Source organism: Balaenoptera borealis (genome assembly GCF_965194805.1).
Source record: "Balaenoptera borealis genome assembly, chromosome: 4".
NCBI lineage: Eukaryota > Metazoa > Chordata > Mammalia > Artiodactyla > Balaenopteridae > Balaenoptera > Balaenoptera borealis.
The window spans coordinates 32,502,646-32,523,170 of NC_138861.1; the positions used below are offsets into that span (position 1 = coordinate 32,502,646).

The 20,525-nt window shown below is 43.5% G+C and overlaps 1 protein-coding gene across 4 annotated transcripts in view; it reads right to left on the reverse strand.

Annotated features, from left to right (window-relative positions):
• The window catches only part of TBC1D9 (TBC1 domain family member 9), a 110,839-nt gene that overhangs the window by 17,427 nt on the left and 72,887 nt on the right, over positions 1-20,525 (reverse strand). For 3 of the 4 annotated variants that reach the window (XM_082390877.1, XM_082390875.1, XM_082390878.1), the window contains 7 exons: positions 20,229-20,456; positions 19,176-19,346; positions 18,127-18,277; positions 14,098-14,312; positions 11,867-11,984; positions 10,461-10,746; positions 9,838-9,967 (listed from right to left, as the gene is read on the reverse strand). In XM_082390877.1, the coding sequence (XP_082247003.1) occupies positions 9,838-9,967; positions 10,461-10,746; positions 11,867-11,984; positions 14,098-14,312; positions 18,127-18,277; positions 19,176-19,346; positions 20,229-20,456 (1,299 nt within the window). The remainder of the gene's footprint in view (positions 1-9,837; positions 9,968-10,460; positions 10,747-11,866; positions 11,985-14,097; positions 14,313-18,126; positions 18,278-19,175; positions 19,347-20,228; positions 20,457-20,525) is intronic. The other variant, XM_082390876.1, reaches the window with a different exon arrangement.

The window sequence follows — 20,525 nt, forward strand, 5'->3', positions numbered from 1 at the left end:
TCGATATCATGTCTGCAGGACTGATGGAGATAAATCCTGATACCCATGGGAAACTTCTTGCCAAATGACAGGCCTCCTAGACTATACCTTTATTTACTATATGGCCTTTGTTTATTTTGAAGCCATTAAACAACCATAAATAACTAACAGAAAATTCTCATGCTTCTTAACAGTTGAACCAGATTTCAAAGCCACATGAGTCTTCCTCAAATCAACAGTTCATGGGGAAGGAGAGGGTTAAATAAGGCTACAAGGGCCCTTTGTGGATGAAATAATGCTTTAAAGGAAGAACTTTGTTGGCAGGAAGACAGGAAGTATATAAGGCTAACTATTAAACTGGGAGGTTGTAGGAAATGTTGGAGTGAGGCTTCCTGTCCTGATCTCTAGTTCAGTAGCATTTGTCTCTCATTGGCAGACACTGAGGGCTAGCAACCTTTTTAAACTCCAGATGCCTAGCATTGCCTGAGTGTTTGTTGAACTAAATTTCAAAAGCAAAACAAGTCTTCCAAACTGAAGGCAGAGAAAGAATATATAAGGTTTTATCTCTCTTACTGGTGCAAAAGAAAAACAAAGAAATTCTGCATAAAGCATGAAGCTTAACTCATAGAAGCAATGCTGCAATGGTTAAAGACATTTAAAGGAAAAAGGAAAAGCTGACAGACAATATCAAGTGTTGGCAAGTGCACAGTGCAACCAAAACTCTCACATGCTGTTGCTCAGAGTATCAACTGGTACAACAATTTTGGAAATCTATCTGGCAGCATCTACTAAATCTGAACAGATACATACCTATGACCCAGAAATTCCTCCCTAAGTATATACCCAAAAGAAAGGTGTGTATTATTTTTTAAAATTTATTTATTTATTTTTGGCTGTGTTGGGTCTTCGTTTCTGTGTGAGGGCTTTCTCTAGTTGCAGCGAGTGGGGGCCACTCTTCATCGTGGTGCGCGGGCCTCTCACTATCGTGGCCTCTCTTGTTGTGGAGCACAGGCTCCAGACGCGCAGGCTCAGTAATTGTGGCTCACGGGCCTAGTTGCTCCGCGGCATGTGGGATCTTCCCAGACCAGGGCATGAACCCGTGTCCCCTGCATTGACAGGAAGATTCCCAACCACTGCACCACCAGGGAAGCCCAGGTGTGTATATTTTTAACAAAGGACATAGAGTAGAGTATTCATAGTGCCACTATTAGCCAAAAGCAAGAACCACTCAAATGCTCATTAACAGTAGCATTGTGGTATTATCACACCATGGGTTACAATGCAGCAATGAAAAGGAACAATTTGGACAAATCTCACAATCATAATGCTGAGCAAAATAAACCAGAGCCAAAAGAGCACATTCTGTATAATTCCATGTATGTGAAGTTCAAAAACAAAATCTACGGGGCTAAAAGTCAGGAGAATTATTAACCTTGGTTAGATGGATAGTGACAGGAAGGGGACACAAAGGGCACTTTTGGGGTGTTGCATTGATCTAGAAAACGGTCACATGGGTGTGTTAAACAGAAGGTTTAAAGAGTGCCTTTGTACGTTCTGCACCACGGAATACTACACAGAAATGAAAAAAAAGAAAACAACTACTGACGTAGACAATAAGTTGGATGACCCTCAAAGAAATTATGCCAAATGAAAAAAGACAAATCTCTGAAGTCAGGGGGCCTGATTCCTCCAGCTCTGTTTTTCTTTCTCAAGATTGTTTTGGCTATTTGGGGTCTTTTGTATTTCCATACAAATTGTAACATTTTTTATTCTAATTCTGTGAAAAATGCCATTGGTAATTTGATAGGGATTGCATTGAATCTGTAGATTGCTATATTACAAAGCTACAGTAATCAAGACAGTATGGTACTGGCACAAAAACAGACATACAGATCAACGGAACAGGAGAGAAAGCCCAGAGATAAACCCATGCACCTATGGTCACCTAATCTATGACAAAGGAAGCAAGAGTATACAATGGAGAAAGGACAGTCTCTTCAATAAGTGGTGCTGGGAAAACTGGACAGCTACATTTAAAAGAATGAAATTAGAACACTCCCTAATACCAAACACAAAAATAAACTCAAAATGGATGAAAGACCTAAATGTAAGGCCAGACACTATAAAACCCTCAGAGGAAAACATAGGAAAAACACTCTTTGACATAAATCACAGTAAGATCTTTTTTTGACCTACCACCTAGAGTAATGAAGATAAAAACAAAAATAAGCAAATGGGACCTAATTGAACTTAAAAGCTTTTGCACAGCCAAGGAAACCATAAACAAGACGAAAAGACAATCCTCAGAATGGGAGAAAATATTTGCAAATGAAGCAACTAACAAAGGCTTAATCTCCAAAATATACAAACAGCTCATGCAGCTCACTGTTTAAAAAAACAAACAACCCAATCCAAAAATGAGTGGAAGACCTAAATAGACATTTCTCCATCATTTAATCCCTTTCTCCTGGTTCTGTTTATGCCTCACTGGCTACTCCTTTTCTGTCTCCTTTGCACACCCTCTCCATCTCGAAACCCTGGGGAGCCCCGGGGCTCAGCCTTCAGACCTCTACACACCTACTGCCTAGAGATTCCCTGTCACTGTTCGCCGCCTTCACTGTTACCACCTTGATCCAAGCCACTGCTGCCCTACAATAGCCTCTAAACTGATCTTTGAGGCACTGCCTCCCTTTATTTCCCCCCTACAAGCAAGAGTGGTCCTTCTAAATCCTGAGACATGGTACTACTCCCTTGCTCACAACTCCAGTGGTTTCACAGCTCACTTGGGGTCAAATTCCAAGTCTTACCAAGGCCTCCAAGCCCTACACCCTCTCCCTCCCTCCCCCAACTACTTCTCTGATCACCTGCCACCACCCTTTTCTCACCCCCTCAGTCACCTTGCTGCTCCTCAAGCACGTCACGGTGGCTCCATCGCCAGTGGGGGCTTCTGCACCGGCCCCTCCTCTGCCTGGAAACTGCTTCCCTCAGATACAATGCATTGGCTCCCCCATGTCATTTGTGTCTCTGCTAAATGTCCCTTCACCAGACACACAAACCTCAGAGAAACAGCATATCCCCACCTTTTTTACCTGGCTGTGTTCTTTCTAATATTTTTTTTAATTAATTAATTAATTATTTAAAAAATTTTTGGCTGTGTTGGGTCTTCGTTTCTATGCGAGGGCTTTCTCTAGTTGCGGCGAGCGGGGGCCACTCTTCATCGCGGTGTGCAGGCCTCTCACTGTCGCGGCCTCTTTAGTTGCGGAGCACAGGCTCCAGACGCGCAGGCTCAGTAGTTGTGGCTCACGGGACCAGTTGCTCCGCAGCATGTGGGATCTTCCCAGACCAGGGCTCGAACCCATATCCCCTGCATTGGCAGGCAGATTCTCAACCACTGCGCCACCAGGGAAGCCCTGGCTGTGTTCTTTCTTACTTGAATTCACCATACCTCTCACCCCTTACTGTGAGGGCAGAGACTGTGTCCTCCAGAGCGGAGGACAGGTGCTGATTCACAGCAAGTGCTCAACACTTATTTGCCGGACACACTGAATCCTCAGGATAATTCCAGGAAGTAAGTGCTCTTCTTATCTCCATTTCAGAGATGAGGGAACGGAAGTTTAACAAAAATCATTACCTGGGCATTAACTTGCCCGGGTGCCCGGAGCCGTGGTGGTGAAGCCCAGTTTGAATACAGGCTGTCTGATTCTAGCATTCGCACTCAGTGCCCCACCCCTGGGAGACTCCCCAGGGGTCACCTCCCTGACTTGCTACAGAGCACAGCTGGTACTCAATAAAGGCCTTGGGTTGCCAGATTCAGAAAATAAAATACAGGAGATACAGGATGCCCAGTTAAATTGTTGATTCAGATAAACAAGAGCAATTGTTCACTGTAAGTACGTCCCAGGCCATGTCAGTCCTGTATCTTATCTGACAACCCCAGAAACAGCATCTCTCTATAGGTTATTCCACATGGTGGACTCTGAACTATATAATTTATAATTTCCCCAAATTGGGGTTAACAGCGAAAAACCCCACCTTTCTAGTGCTTTCTATTTCTATCTATTCAATACTTTCCCTCTGTTTTGAAAGAGAACTGAGTTTTGACTCAGGCGTTCTTTTCCGATAATTAAGACAAGAGTGTACACTGACATTTTGGAGCCTAGCCAGTGGAACTTTCACCACTTATGTGGTGGGAGGGTCTTGACCTAACAAACGCAGGGTTTATGCAAGAATTTTCTCATCTCCAGAGAAGCATCTTCTAAAGACCAGAATCCTCTCCATTATATAGAAAGACGCAGTATTTACTGCCACTTAGAAGCCAGAATTCAAAAGTTGTTAGTAGGAGTTGCCACTAGTGATGAAAAATACCATATTTAATTCACTCTGGGTTAAATCCTTGGATGGGATTTAAACTCCCAGGAAAGGTAACTCTTGATCCTAACAGAAGAGTGGAAAGTATCCACTGCAAAGTGCATGCTGAAGATGGAAGACTGGATTTACTTCAAACCAGGCTATAGTATGCCTTTGATCAACAAAAAAACATTAGCTGTGAGACAGAAGGAAACTAAATTTTCTTGCACTACAACTGGCAGGGACATTAAAAGGCCATGTAATTGGCTCCTTACAATAACCTTATGAGTTGCTACTGTTACTCCCATTTAACAGATGGGAAAACCGAGGTTCAGAGAGGTTCTATAAGCTACCCAGCATCCCACAGGGGCTGCGCTGCAATTTGAGGCCCAGTCATTGGCTTTATAACTCCACCACCTACTGTTCTAGTGGCTAATAGGTTTTTCCTTGTCTCTGGGTAGAAAAGAACATAAATTTTGGAGCAAGACAAAATTTGATTCAAATTCTTGTTCCTTCACTAATTAGCTGTGTGACTCTGGGCAATTCAGTCAAGTCTTCGGACTCCCAGTTTCTTCCTCTGTAAAATGAGACCCCAAAGCTGTCCTTGCAGAATTGCCATTAGAGATAAAGATATATTAATATAAAGTACTGGTAATAGCAACTCATAGTAAACATTGGCTTGGTGATCCTCACAGATTGCTAAAGAAAGAGTTATTTCCCCCCAAGCCTGACCTTCAAAAAGCCCGGTATGTTTTATATTTAATTAACGTCTGTTCCTTGACTAGAAATGGACCCTGCAGTTTGCTAGGCAGGACCAGGGACTGGCCACAGTAGAACACAGAACACAATGGAATACATACAATGGCCCTTCCATCTGGAGCAAGTGGTCCCAACCTGAAAGGAAACCCTAAACTCCAAGTTCCTGCCTAGTTATTTCCGGAGGATTTCTAAAGGAAAATGGGTAATGAGGAGGACTGGGTTGTGGTCTCCTCTCCTCCACCACCCACCTTTTTGGAGGGGCTCTGACAGAATGAAATGCTAAAAATAGGGCAAACAAACGTTGGCTCAGTAGATCCTGGAGGCTGCATTTCCATCACCCAAAACAAGGGAAATTCCGGAGGAATTTCAGTTCTAGCAAAAGAATGAATTCACTAATTTAACAATACTCTTTCTAACAAATAGAATTTAGTGATGGGTGTGAGGGAGCCTAAGATTATTTTAATTTTCTAAAATCTCCCCTTCCTTAAACAGTAAAATTATCCATCCTCATCTCCAACTCTTCTCCAACTCAATCTTTCTCTGAATGTTCCTGTGGCCTGTGTTTCATTTTCCAATCTGATGCCTAACGTTTTTATGAGCTGAGAGACCATTTTCAGTGCAGGCGGTACGTCCTTTTTGTGCTGCTTTGCCCCCCTGCTTGCTGATACCAACTAACAGATAGGTTTGTAGCCCTTCATTTTGTTTGCTGACTGGGCTGCCCTCTAAGGCCCTCTGATCTTAAAGAAGTCTCAACTCACCGCAATATTCATACCCATGGGACACCTTCATAACTTTGTCAGAAAGCAGGCCCGTATTTTGTAACTAAATTTATGTGTCTCAGGGGGACTATGTCATTGGAGGTCTTTGCCAAGCAGAAAGGGCTAGAAAAGCCATTGTCACATAAGGTAACTATGGCAAACTGTAGTATCGCCCTTGCTAGTCTATTCCTTCAGCTCTCCCCACCCCAATTTATTGCACAGGGAGCTTGAGAAATAATGTACTTGAAGAAAAACTCCCCTCAGTTTCCAGTGGTTCTTGGGTGCCTTGCAAATCAATTGGTGGTTTTCAGACTCTCCACTAACCAGCCTCTCCTGGACCAATTGAACTCCTGTCCATATGTACATCTACAAGTCCATCTCCGTTCTATCCAGACAAACCCCCTTGGCTCTGGCTCTAATGCTGGGGAGCTCTTATTTGGCTCCTGACTCTGCCACTTCCTAACTGTGTGCCTTGGGAAAACTAGCTCAACCTCTCTCAAGTTAAATTTTCACCTTAAAATGTGTTAACATGTACCTGGTGGGGCTGTGAAGCAGCCGGCACCTGTCCCACACGAGGTGGGTTCTCCTTGAGTGGCAGCTGTTATCATCACCTTTAAGGAGCTGACACTTTATTCTGAACTTTTAAAACTGTCTGTCCTTCTGCACAAACTCCTCCTTGTGTTTTATCAGCCACCTCCTTTCCCCGCTTAACATTTCACAGATGCCCTGGGCAAGTCGTCTTGAATGTGAAGAAACTGTGGTGGTCGTGCGTCTGCTGAAAGGTCTTTTATTAAAGTGCCCCGTGCCTTCCAGGAAGCTCATCTCAGTCTATGGGTGAACCTGAAGGCCGGGACTTTGTCTTCTACGTCTGTGTATCTAACAAAACTGCACACGGGGTGCACACAGAAGAAAACTGTCTCTCAGACTGTCCATACCTTTCCTTCCAGGAGGGGCTCGGTAGAACTTCACAATGAGCATGGCATTTATGAATCAAGTTACCATCTCTACTCATCAGGAGAAAGCTGATCAACTGGCATCAACCTAGGGATCTCAAGGCTGAATGTGCTTTCGGTATTTTTCCTACTTTTCTATTTTCCTGACTAATTATCCTGAAGCACAGAAAGCAATGAGTCGCCTGCTTCAGAACACCAGTGTTGTGCTGTATAACCAGGTTATAATGGGCCTCTGTGTCTAGTGGCCCCATTCTGCATCTAGGGCAGTGATTCTTAACCCTCACCGGGCTCTAGAATCACCTGGGAACTTTAAAAAAATATTTATTCTTAGGCCTCATACCAGAGGTACAAAGTTGACTGGTCTAGAATGGAGCCTAGGAATGTATATTTTTAAAAGCTTGGCTTAAAAAAAGTTTTTTTAAGTGGTTTTAATGCACAGGCAGAATTGAGGACCATCAATCTAATAGGTGGGAAAAAAAAAAGAAAGGCAAGTGTTTGTGGTGTTTTCTTTAGGATGGCCTAGAAGGCATTGGGAAGGCAATGGAAACTTATGAGCAGGGCAGTGACACTAAGCAGAGAAGAGAAAACAAAAAACCAATCATCATGTATTGAAAGGCCAGGTAATGTAGGCATTGCTATAAATAAACGGGGTTGTCTTCCCAGGCAGAGGAAGGAAACTGCTGCTGTGTCCTGTGATAGGATATTTGGCAGCCTAAGAGTCACCATTAGGGACCAGGCAGACAGGATGGAAATGGAGACCAGCCCTGGTCTTGTCTCCATTCTCCTCTCTTTCCTATTAAAAATGGGCCAAGTGCTGACCTCAGCAAGACCTTAGCTTATCTTCTGTCAAGAACAAAGCTGAGTTTCCACACATCAAGCTTTATTACTTTGGTCTAGAATTCTCTTTAAAATAAAGGTTTCAGGGGATGCCTTTAGAAAAACAACCCACAGCTATAATAATAACTATTGCCTTCAGTCACATGGGCTCTTTTTCTGGAAAAATAATCATCCAAAATTTCTGACGGAGGACTATCCAAAAGTCCTGGGGCAATGATTTTTTAAAAAATGCATTATAATAACCAGTTTTGGAAAGAGTGAAGTGACAGCCATCCTTAATCTCTACTAGTGGAAATATAAATTGGGACAATTTTTAAAGAAATTGGACAGTGTGTGCCAGGAGCTTGGAAATAATTCATACTTTTTGATCTACTACTGTAAATCTATTCCTAAGAATGGACTCTAAGAAAAAATTCAGAGATGTATTATTTATGCACTAGTTTATCATATAATATATAATATCATACATATTATATACTATGTAAATACATAATAATACCATACAAATTTGCCATATGGTACTGAAACTTTGGAAGCAACCAAAATAAATGTCTAACAAAAAGGGATCAGCTAAATAACTTTTGGCACCTCATTAAAGCAGACTATTAAGAATCTACGAAAACCTGCAAACAATATATTAAATATCAGAGAATGCTCGTGATATATTTTAAGTAAAAAATGGAATGGTACAAAACACTTTTTAGTATAAACTTATTTTTTAAGTGTAAGTTGCAAAAAATAAAAACATATTTGAGGACTTCCCTGGTGGCGCAGTGGTTTAGAATCTGCCTGCCAATGCAGAGGACGTGGGTTCGAGCCCTGGTCTGGGAAGATCCCACATGCCACGGAGCAACTAAGCCCGTGCACCACAACTACTGAGCCTGTGTGTGCCGCAACTACTGAAGCCCGCATGCCTAGAGCCCATGCTCCGCAACAAGAGAAGACACCGCAATGAGAAGCCCGCGCACCGCAAAGAAGAGTAGCCCCTGCTCGCCACAACTAGAGAAAGGCTGCGTGCAGCAACGAAGACCAAACACAGCCAAAAATAAATAAATTAATTAATTAAAATAAATTAAAAAAAAAAACCGAAAAAAAAAACCATACTTGAGGGGAAATATGGTGAGATGCTCACAGGATATAGTTTTTTCTTTCATATTTTTCTACAGTTTCTACATTTTTTTACAATAAACCTGCATTACTTTTATGATTCTAAAACATACCAAAAATGTTTTGTTTTCAATATACATGGAGTGTCAATGAAAATTTTCTGAAATAATAAATTACCAGTCTTTCTCCCATTTTGAGTTAAGGACACACATTTCTGAAAAGATGTCTGGATCCATGCCGATTTTTTTAAAAGCACCAAATTTTCGGTTCTCTTTAGGAGAGATTTTCCTCACCATTTCTCCCGTATCCAGGCTGTTGCTAATTGAAATGCTGACAATCGCCAGTCATACGATCCCAAAACATCAGGAGAGGGCCTAGTGTGTTGAGCGGAACATTCATGCTCTTTCTTAATGATCAGGAAATGAACAAACCATGAGATGTCATGGGCACTGAGTCCTGGGGGGCGCCACAAACCCCAAGTGCTATGGGGTACACAGGACCGTGGTTCCTTCACCTCTAGACGCTCGTTAGTTCTTTTATGGGATTCAGGACCACATCTGGGGTCATCACGGACCAGGAGGCACCCTCCCACACCCAGGCCAAGCGATTTTAGAGGAATCCTAGGACTCTGGTTCTTCTCTAGGATGGTATAGAGTATTCTATGTGTCTTGGACATAAGAGAATTGGCTTGTGTACTTCCCAGAAGACCTAAGGACTTGGCATGAGCATGGGAAGTGAGCTGATTTGTGCAGGCCAACCTCCCCACGCTTGCTTTCAACAGTCCCTCCTCAACCCACCCAGAGTTGAATAGGAGCTGCTACTCAATCAGGCTTCAGGGTGGGCAAAGCCAAGAACCGGAGGGCCTGAGCTGGTCATGCCAATTGCTCTGTGGTATTAGATCCATTCAGTGTCCATCTCTGGAGCTCGAAGCTGTCAGCTGGCAGGGAGCTGCTTGCTTCGGCAACTAGTTCTCAGAAGGCGGAGGGAAGCAGGGACGCCCCTGGGTTAGCAATGGAAGCTGTGGCACACGTCCAGCCGAGCCCCTCGGGCTCAGCACTCAAGAGTGCTGTGATGCTCGGGCAGGGAACGTGACCTACCTCATAGGAAGTTCTGATGAGTCTGAAGATGTCGACCTCAGGATAGGGCTCCACATCCTCACTGAGCAGGGAGTGGAGATGAGGGATGGGGGGCAGCGTGCTGTCCTTATTGGTCACACTGTCCAAATACCTGGAAGAAGAAATGAATCTGGCATCACTGGGAGGCGAAACCCTTTACACCTGTCCACCCATTTGCTGCAAACTCTGCATATCAAAACAAAAGACTAAAATTTCCTTAAGAGCAGAATAAAATTTCCTTCACTTCTTTTTTTTAAAATTGTATTATTTTTTAAATTGAAGTAGAGTTGATTGCCTTCACTTCTAAAGACAAAGCATATGAAAAGAAATCCTCAGCCACAGAGAAAAGTGGGCATTATCATTACCATCAGGCCAATTAAGACTCGTGAAACCAAGGAAAAAGATACATGGAAAGTACAGGGAAGAGGACTTCCCTGGCGGTCCAGTGGTTAAGACTCCGTGCTTCCAATGCAGGGGGCCTGGGTTCGATCCCTGGTGGGGGAACTAAGATCCCGCATGCTGCATGGCGCGGCCAAAAAACAACAACAACAACAAAAAAAGGACAGGGAAGAAAACCCAAAGGTAGTTTTCAAAGTGAGAAATACCTTCCCAAAACGGTCATGGCCTCCCCATCGTCCTTGCAGTTCAAAAGTTTGTCCACATTTGCGTCCAGCACAGCCAGGGCCAACTGGAATATCACTTTGATTCCTTCATAGAAGAAACAGTCGACAACCACAACTGCACTCTCAAAGGGCATCACGCTGAGAAACAGTGTGAGGAACCAGGACAGGGAGATGGTAGAAATCACACCCAGGTCCTGCATGCAGTCATACAGTTGTGGGACATAGTCCCGGGCAAGTTCCTCGAAGACACCCTGGTCCACCAGGGCACCTGCAGTGGAGGTGGACGCAAAAGGCCATGGGTCAACCAACTGTACCTTCTCACTAATGAACCCAACCCAATGGCTTGACGAAAATAATCCAGTTCACAACTGCTGCTGAGACAGAACTCTAATTACCGTGTTACTAGACCAAGGCGTCAGCACAGTCAAGTCACCAGATGAGTTCTGGCTACATCCTCTCTTTCTGGGGTCTTTCTCTCCTGCTTCTTTACCATAAAAGAGCAATAACATGAGAACTCTAAAGGCTGTTGAAAAGGTCAATTTACAAAACTCTCCTGGCACACAATTACTTTTTTTGTTGGCAACATGATGTTCGGTTAGGCATGAAATGTATATCTAAGTAGCCTCATTTCTTGGCAAACTCTTTAAAAAAAAAAAATTGCTCTTCTGGATGCATGGTCCCCACATAGGAATCATTTCTCTGAACAATTGTTTTTTCAATTTAAAAACATTCCAGCTGTAGACATTTCTGGAGAGTATTTCCAATGAGTCAAATTAGCGTGCAAAAGTTTAGAAATGAAAACAGAACACAAGAGGGGAGCATAAAGCATACCTTTTGCTACACTAGCAATGAAAAGCTTATCCTGCTAAAATGAATGTCTAACACTGGAGGGGATTATAAGGAGAAATGCCAATAATTTGTTTAAATGCTCACCACCGTTGTTTGCTTTGCAATGAAACCAGTTCTGAAAAATACCTTAGAAATTGAGCTCTGGATACATTTTTATATGCTATTCTGCCCACTCCTTTTTTGAATACTTCTGCTTTCCATAGATTCCATGCTCTTCATGAAAGAATTGTTAAACCTTTTTGGGTTGATGATCTGTGTGCTTGGTGTAGCTCTCACATGGCACAGACTGACACCCACATTGAGTGTTTTCTAAAAGAGTGAGACACGTGTATTCTCTCCATGGGGAGAAGCTCCATGGGGCTCCTTTGTGTATAATCTATATTGATTCAAGCCCTCTCGTTTGCATCTTAGAAAGCTGCAGTAGTCTGAAATTCTTTTGACCAATGGTGACTGGAAATGGGGTTCCAGCTGGTATCCCGGCTCTAGAAACATTTTCCTGATGAGATAAGGGTTAAAATGTTAACTGCATCCTCACATACCAACCACCCTGGTGTTGTAGTAATCAGGAAGCATGCGTTCACACAAAGCCACCAGCAACCAGAAAGCTTCCTCCTCTTTGGCATAAAGCAGCAGCACTGATGTGACAATGTTCATGGCCTAAAGGGATGAAAGAAGCTGTCATCAAACACATTTTACATTTTAACATACAAACAATTTTGTTAACCTGAAAAATGACTGAGTTAGTCCCACAGGGTCCAGCATACTTTTTCCGTAAAAACACAGATAATAAATTTTTAAAGCCTTTGCAAGTACACACACATATTCTTCCAAGTTTTGTCTTCTTTCCAACCCTTTAAAAATGTTAAAGCCCTTAGTCCTTGAGCTTGTTAACTGTTAAGAGCCTCCGTGAACACCAACATTCACCAAGGGCTGAGCCCCCCATGCACGCAAACACTCATTCAAAAAAACTTTGTCCAAAGGCTGTTTGACAAAGCTTTTAACCTGTTAAAAATCTCGGTGTTTTTAATCCTTAATTCAGTGAGGTAACTATTTCCTTTTTAATCTTCCATAATTGCGTCTAAACCAAGTACACATGGCTTGAGGCTCTCCTCGGGGAACAATGAAACCTTTCAAAGTTGGAGTCCTCGCCCATTATTTCCATCTGGATAAGGATGGTAGTGATAAGTAACAGGGATTTTATTCTAAAGTAACCTACTTTATTAAAAGCTATTATCAGATAGCTCACAACCACTCAAGGCTCAACTACTTTAATGTCCTCTTAATTAAAAAGAGGAAGATCAAAAGATACATATGAACTCTATTATATTAGAAGGGAAGTCACTCCTGTACTTCTTTTGATCTTCTAGAAACCAGTAAGTGTTCATCAGGCTTCAACAATATAAATGTCAGAAAAGGAATTTTGGGGACTTCCCTGGTGGCGCAGTGGTTAAGAATCCACCTGCCAATGCGGGGGACATGGGTTTCAGCCCTGGTCCGGGAAGATCCCACATGCTGTGGGGCAACTAAGCCCGTGCGCCACAACTACTGAGCCTGCGCTCTAGAGTCGGTGAGCAACAACTACTGAGCCCGTGCGCAGCAATGAAGACCCAACTCAGCCAAAAATAAATTAATTAATTATAAATAAATAAATAAAAGGAATTTGGGTCTAATAGGCTCTTTCTTGTAAGCCTTACTCAATAGCTTCCCAAGTGAAATCATTAGTAAAATTCTACTTGAGAATTAACCTGCCTAGCCCACGATCACGGTCATGGTTAGTTCCTTAGTCATTCAGTCAAGGTAAGTTCTTTTGAGGGTCTACTTGGTAACAGGCTCTGGATTAAATATTGGGGAAGGGGGGGATACAGTGGTGACAAGTCTCACAGGGCATAAATGCTGGGGTCAGAGAGAGAGACTAAAGACGTAAAGGTTGATTAATCAATTTGGATGTATATTTAAATTAAGTGCTATCAAAGAGATAAAATGTGGTACAGGGAGACCCGTGCTCTGTGTGTGTGTGTGTGTATGTGTGTGTGTATGTTTGTGTAGAGATGTAAAGGAATTAAGCCTGCTTTATCTTTTAGCTAGATGGTCAGGGAAGGTCTCTCTGAGCATGTACGTGGTCTTTAAATCTAAGGACATTATCTCGGAGCTTCCCCAATTGTGGTATCTGTACCTAGTATAAGAGATAATTGTAGCGGGGATATGGGCAACATTTTTTTATACTGAATTAAGCATTTATTTTAAAGCCTTAAAATATAACCTTAGCATATAAAAGTTACATTCTCAAGGACATTAGTTGCTTAGGAGATGCAGAGTAGGGGCACTGTGGGACCTAGAATCCAGGCCTGGTGCCCACACATGCTCAGGAACAGCTAGTGACCAGCTAGGTCACCAGACGGTGGTGGACCCAGAAAGGGCACTCTTGTCTCCTGGCTGAGAACCTCGGCACAGTGGTTCTCAGCTCAGGGAGATTTCGCTCTCTGACAGACAGTTGTCAACGTCTACAGACATTTTAGTTGTCACAGTTGGGGAGTTCTACTGGTGTTTAGTGGGTAGATGCTACTAAACATGTTACTCAACAGGATTGTTATTAAACATCCTACAAAGCACAGGACCGTCCCACACAAAGAATTATTCAGTCCACAATGTCAACGGTACCAAGGTCGAGAGATCCTGGTGCAGTAATAGTTCTCTTAGCCATAACGCCTTTCTCATTACTTACTGGCTAATAAAACATTTTTTTAAAGTCTCACCCCTCTGTGACATTCACCTGGCAATACCCTATGTTAGGATTTCGAAAAGCATAAGCCGTTAAGACTCTCCTCAGAGCGGCGATGCCCATTTCGTTCTGGAAAGCCGGGTGTTCTGGGAGGGAGCGGTGCAGGTCCCTCTCAATCTCCTCCGTGGCGAGGTTGTACTTCCCCATGGACTTCTCCACGAGGTCTTCATAGTACCCGGGATGCGTGGCCTTCTCATTGATAGCACCTGGGAAATACCCAACAGACGCAACATCAGAAAGTGGAAGCCCCGCCCTTGGTCTGTAACCACAGCTGACTGACCCAGACTCTTCACCTTCCTTCCCCTCAAAGGACACTTGCGAGATAATTACGAAATCCCGTGATGACGTGTCTGTTGCAATCACGGCCAGATTGTAAATTCACTTCTGTCCTCCTTCCCTCTTCTCGTTCCATAGTAAGAGGCTGTTTAAAAACCTCCCTACAGGGGCTTCCCTGGTGGCACAGTGGTTCAGAATCTGCCTGCCAATGGAGGGGACAGGGGTTCGAGCCCTGGTCCAGGAAGATCACACATGCCGCAGAGCAACTAAGCCCGTGTGCCACAACTACTGAGCCCATGAGCCACAACTACTGAAGCCTGCCTGCTTAGATCCCGTGCTCCACAACAAAAGAAGCCACCACAATGAGAAGCCCGCGCACTGCAACGAAGAGTAGCCCCCACTCGCCACAACTAGAGAAAAGCCCGCATGCAGCAATGAAGACCCAACACAGCCAAAAATAAATTAAAAAAAAAAAAAAAACCTCCCTATATTATATGATGTCATTTATACGTGGAATCTAAAAAATAATACAAATGAATGTATATGCAATACAGAAACAGACTCACAGACAGAGAAAACAAACTTATGGTTTCCAAAGGGGAGAGGGGATGGGGGAGGGACAAATTAAGAGGATGGGATTAACAGATACAAACTACTATACATAAAATAAATAAGCAACAGGGATTTACTGTACAGTACAGGGAACTATATGCAATACCTTGTAATAACCTTAATGAAAAAAAATCAGAAAAAAGATAACTGAATCTCTATGCTGTATACCTGAAACTAATACAATCAACTATACTTCAGTAAAAAAACTAATAATGATGAATTAAAAAAAAAAAACCTCCCTAAGGTAGAGGTTTCCAACCTAAAAACTGTGTACCCCAAGGAACTTCCACAGACAATCCTGAGGGGCTGCTCAGAGAAAAAAAGGGAGGTGGGCAGAGAAAGCCGCCTCACCGGCCTCAGCCCTCCCTCAACCTAGCAGCTTTGCTTGTATTCTATTGGGGTTTTCCTTAGGATTTCACTTGAAAAAGGAGGGTCTGCTTCTCAAAATAAGTTTGAAAACTGTTTGCTAAAGCATAAGCCTCGAAGGGCTCACGAACAGCCATACTGAAGAGTAAGAGGAGATATTAGGATACACGGAGGAGTTCTAGCATTGCGGGGGCGGGGAGGGCGTCCCCGGCAGTGACGAGCTTCCGCTGCGGAGGGGAGCTCCTCAGTGCTGGGGGCGAGGACGGAGAGGTGGGTGAGAAGCACTGCGGTGACAGATTTGCATTTTATGATTCTTAAAGGCAGAAAAGGGGCTTCCCTGGTGGCGCAGTGGTTGAGAGTCTGCCTGCCAATGCCGGGGACACGGGTTCGAGCCCTGGTCTGGGAGGATCCCACATGCCGCAGAGCAACTGGGCCCGTGAGCCACAACTACTGAGCCTGCGCGTCTGGAGCCTGTGCTCCGCAACAAGAGAGGCCGCGACAGTGAGAGGCCCGCGCACCGCGATGAAGAGTGGCCCCCGCTTGCCGCAACTGGAGAAAGCCCTCGCACAGAAACGAAGACCCAACACAGCCAAAAATAGAAAAAAATTAAAAAAAAAAAATTCTATGAGAACAAAGTTTAAAAAAAAAAAAAAAGGCAGAAAAACTCTGGATGCAAACAATTGAATCTAAATCTAGTTAAATATAATTTACGTAAGTATAAATTATATATACATACACATATATAAATATATACAGATAAAAATACACATACATATATGTACATATTATATAATGAATAGGTACATATATGTTAAATATATATATGTATATATATACACACTATACACACACACACACGTATTTAATGACAGGGTAAACTGATCTGTGTTTCACTGATTAGAAATTAGACCCCTGGGCTGACCCAGTCCTTGCCACAGGTGGTCACCCAGAGAGCCAGCCTCATCACTCACACTTGCCCTGGAAAGGCAGTCTGGTTGACGGCAACTTGACACTGGCTTTGGCTCTCTTCTCAAGGGAGATTTGCAAGGACTTCTTGCCGTCTGGCCTGCACCTCACTTCAGTGGGTACAGCGAGCCAGGCCCTGGTACAGGGGTCCTAAGAGTTATGGGAAGCAGGGCAGGACTCAGGCGGGGCTCCCCTGCTGGGGGCTGGGCTCTCCCCGTGGGTGGGCTGGCCTCCAAATGGGCCCCATGCGCTGTGCACTGGGTGGACATATGGGCTCAGTTCTCTACCCAACAGAGACGGTGTGTAGACCACAATACCCTTTGGCCTCACATAGCCCACCACAGTTAAAGAAAACGCTGGGTCTAACTCTGAATGTGTCTCTATAACAAGGCTGTAGACTGTCGTAGGCTGTTTCCCCGGCGGCTAATGTGTTTCATTTTCATCTAAAATGTGGCTGTAAATAACTTCCAATTTGAATAAAATGAAAATGGAATTTTTTGTTTACTCTGTCAGCGATCTGAATCAGGTTGTCAAGGTGACCTGTTGGCCACACACAAGGAAGACAGCAGCCTGGATGGTAAGGATCTTCTTGGGCTGGATTGGTAGCTAGAAATGATTTGACTCAAATTTGGGTTTCTAAATGAGGAGCTATGGCTGCTCTACGTAAAGCAAATGAAAAACAAGACGTGTAAATGAGGATAGAACAAACTAGTTTTACATGAAACAGATAAAACCAATTATTTTTCAGGATTCTATCCCCCTACTTCTGGGATATAATATATCTCATTATAGGCAATTGTCATTTATATCCACTTTTAGAAAGAGCTACAGGTTTTTTTTTTTTCCAAAGGTTTTCTTGTAAGTCTGGTAACTATGCTTTTAATTTTAATGTCATTTTTAAAATAAAAGGTTTTGATAATAGTACTTGTGTCAGACCACCTCACATTCAAATAAAATTTTTCACATGGGCCTATTTAAGACGGTTACATTTCAAGCTTCTAACCAGGTAAAGTAACTGATTTATATATTAAAGACTGGTGACACCCAAAGGAATGCTCTGATGTTTGTGACAGAATAGATCCCTGACATACACTGGATGTTTAGGCTGGGAGGAAGGAATGATGGGCTTAGCCCGAAGGACCTCTGGCTTCTGTAGCAGGGCTCAAAGGTTTAACCTGACGGTGTTGTATTTGGGCATGAGCCTGGCAGTGGGGCCAATGAGGATGGACACAGCTTTCCCATGGGTCCAGGACACGTCCCCTTCTGTCCTTCCCGGCATCTCCAGCTTGGAGTGTATGATCCAGGAAGGCTTTCGTTCCCAGGGCTGATTCTGGCCTCTCTTCCCGGTCTCCAGTGATAACCAGCAAATTCAAGAGGTGGCAAAAATCAAGGAGAAGCTTCTTCTATTCCTTCATTTCTACCCTCTTCCCCATCCCAACGAAGACTCTGACGGAGTGCCACACTTAAACATCCTCAGTGAAGTTGACACAGCTGGGAAAGGAGAAAAAGGACTCCAAAAATCACAAAGAACTATACTTTTTCTTCAGTCTCCGTTTTATCCTAAACAGAGTTAGTGAAAGAATAGAAGAGGTTATGAGGACTCGAGGGATGGTGTCTTCAACATCTGGTCTGTTGAATATGTGTCCTGTATTTTTACTGAGGGAATTCAACACTCTGGCAAGGAACTGCGATCTAGCACTGAATCAGGGGGTTACATATTTGAAAGAGCCCTGAGGCACGAAGGAAGGCAGAAGGGCAGCCCCGGGGTCCCCAGTGCTCCCACCCCGAGCCCGGCCATACCTGACAGCAGCAGCCAGAGCTCCCCACGCATGCTCTCGGGTACGCCCTTCAGCACCAGGTCCCGTGTCTTTTCCGTGCGGTACATGCAAATCCCTTGCCCGTACTCAGCAAAGTGAATCTTCCAGGCTTGCTCTTTCAAAAACTCTTTGGCCTGAAAGAGATAATGAAGCATCACTACATCCCAAAGTACTTCGACAATGGTTAGGGCAAGTTCGATGGAAGGTCAGAACACTTTCCCTGGTGAATGGAGCAGTTAAGTTCTGGACAGGATTCATGAGAACAAAGAACTCAGATTTTCTGGAGTCCTTCCCAGATAGGACACATGTATGCCCGTGGATCTGCCATGAAATTTTCTGGCCTAGAGTCAGAATTGTACTTACCTGGGATGAGTCAGCAGAATGCAAATGATATTTATGGCTTTATGTCTATACCTCCAAGTGAAACAGTGGATGTTTTTTAAACGTGGCCTGAGACATTATGTACTTATTTGTTGACTGACTTATACAATAGTTAAAAACAAGACCAAAAATTGTCAGCTGTACCCTCTATAACTCGTCTCCTTCCACGATGAAGCCACTCTGAAACCCAATGACATATAACCATGTCATTATATGTTATATTTGTATGTCATTTGTGTTTCTTCAACAAAATATCCTTTACTTGTAGGAAAATATCTATTGACATATTGATGAGTTTACTTTTATTTAAAAAGATCGAAACAGTGGATGTTTTTTAAACGTGGCCTGAGACATTATGTACTTATTTGTTGGCTGACTTATACCATAGTTAAAAACAAGACCAAAAAAAGGTCAGCCGTACCCTCTATAACTCATCTCCTTCCACGATGAAGCCACTCTGAAACCCAATGACATATAACCATGTCATTATATGTTATATTTATATGTCATTTGTGCTTCTTCAACAAAATATTCTTTACTTGTAGGAAAATATCTATTGACATATTGATGAGTTTACTTTTATTCGAAAAGATTTTTTAAACGTTATCGTTCTAATATAGAAAGTTCTGGGCAAGAGGAGGCGGCACCCACCAATTTGGGGTTGAACTCCTCGGGAGACCGCCGCCGATACATGGTCATCAGGGTCTGTGTGGCCGTGGGGACGCTGTTGCCATTGAGGTTAAACTGGCGCTCACCGTCAGCATCGGAGCTCGTGCTTCTCTGGGGACTGGAGGAAACGAGGCTGCTGGGCCGAGAATACACCTGCCGATGCAGAGAGCAACAAGATGCTGGAACCATTTTGGCTACAGAATCTACTTCTTCAGCGCCCTCTGGACAGACACCAATAGCTACGTCATGGTTCCCAAGAGGTTTCTTGTGACGTGACAAAACAGGAGAAAGGCAGCAAGCCAGCACTTTGATGGGGATTAGATGGGGTCATGGGCCACAGAGCTTCAATGCCCAAAATAGGTTTCCTCTGTATTTTAGATGCATTTTTACAAGAAACTGGTTGGCCACGTGTCTCTCTGATTAGTATGCATGCAAAGCATGATGTGGTTGAATCAGCTGCTCATGGGACCACCTCCCTCACCTCCTCTCTAGTTTCTGGTGCCTCAGAAATGCTTACAGAAGCTTGGAGCAGGGAGACAGGGGCAGGGATGTTACTCATGGGCTCACCATTTTTGCAATGTATTTTAGCTGCTAGCAAGTTGCTCTATCACTTGAGCTAATTACATATCTTTCAGGGCCCCAGTTTCCCTGGATGTCTAGGGCCTAATTCAATAGGGATATAATTTGTATTTTATCATCATAAAACCATCATAATGATGTTGTATTTGTTTTGAGTGACCTCTGTACCATTCCCAACAAGGTCACTTATACAGACCAGAGTCACTTGCTACGTAACCAGGACAAATTACTTAATAATGCTTTCAACAGTGAAAGAAGAGGGTTAGACCAGGTGATCTCTAAGGTTCTGTCCGGCTCTATGATCCCAAACATAAACTCCATGAGATTTAAATGAGATACTGCTCTGGACATCAGAGTAGGTGGTTCATCTTAGCACAGCTGCAAAGCTTCAAGATCAAACTAACAGACAGGGAGGTGAACACCCCCGGGGAAGAGTAATAAGATGAGCCAAAACACCTGCAGGTGCCTTCCACAGACCTCATCATCTGAACTGTTGTAGCTTCCTGCAAACTCTTTGTCCGAGTATATTTTGGAGGTCGTCTGTTGAAGGAAATCAGAGATCCTCTGCACTAGAAAGTCTCTGTCTCTCAAATTGGCAAACAGGAAGGTCATCCTGTTCTTGGTGCTGATGGATAAAGGACTGGGGAGCACGCTGGAGCTGTCTGCCTTTTCTACAATCGTCACCTGAAAAGAAACAGGACACCAAGACTATTACTTTCCAGGGATTATCCGACAGCAACCTCTTAGCAGCAC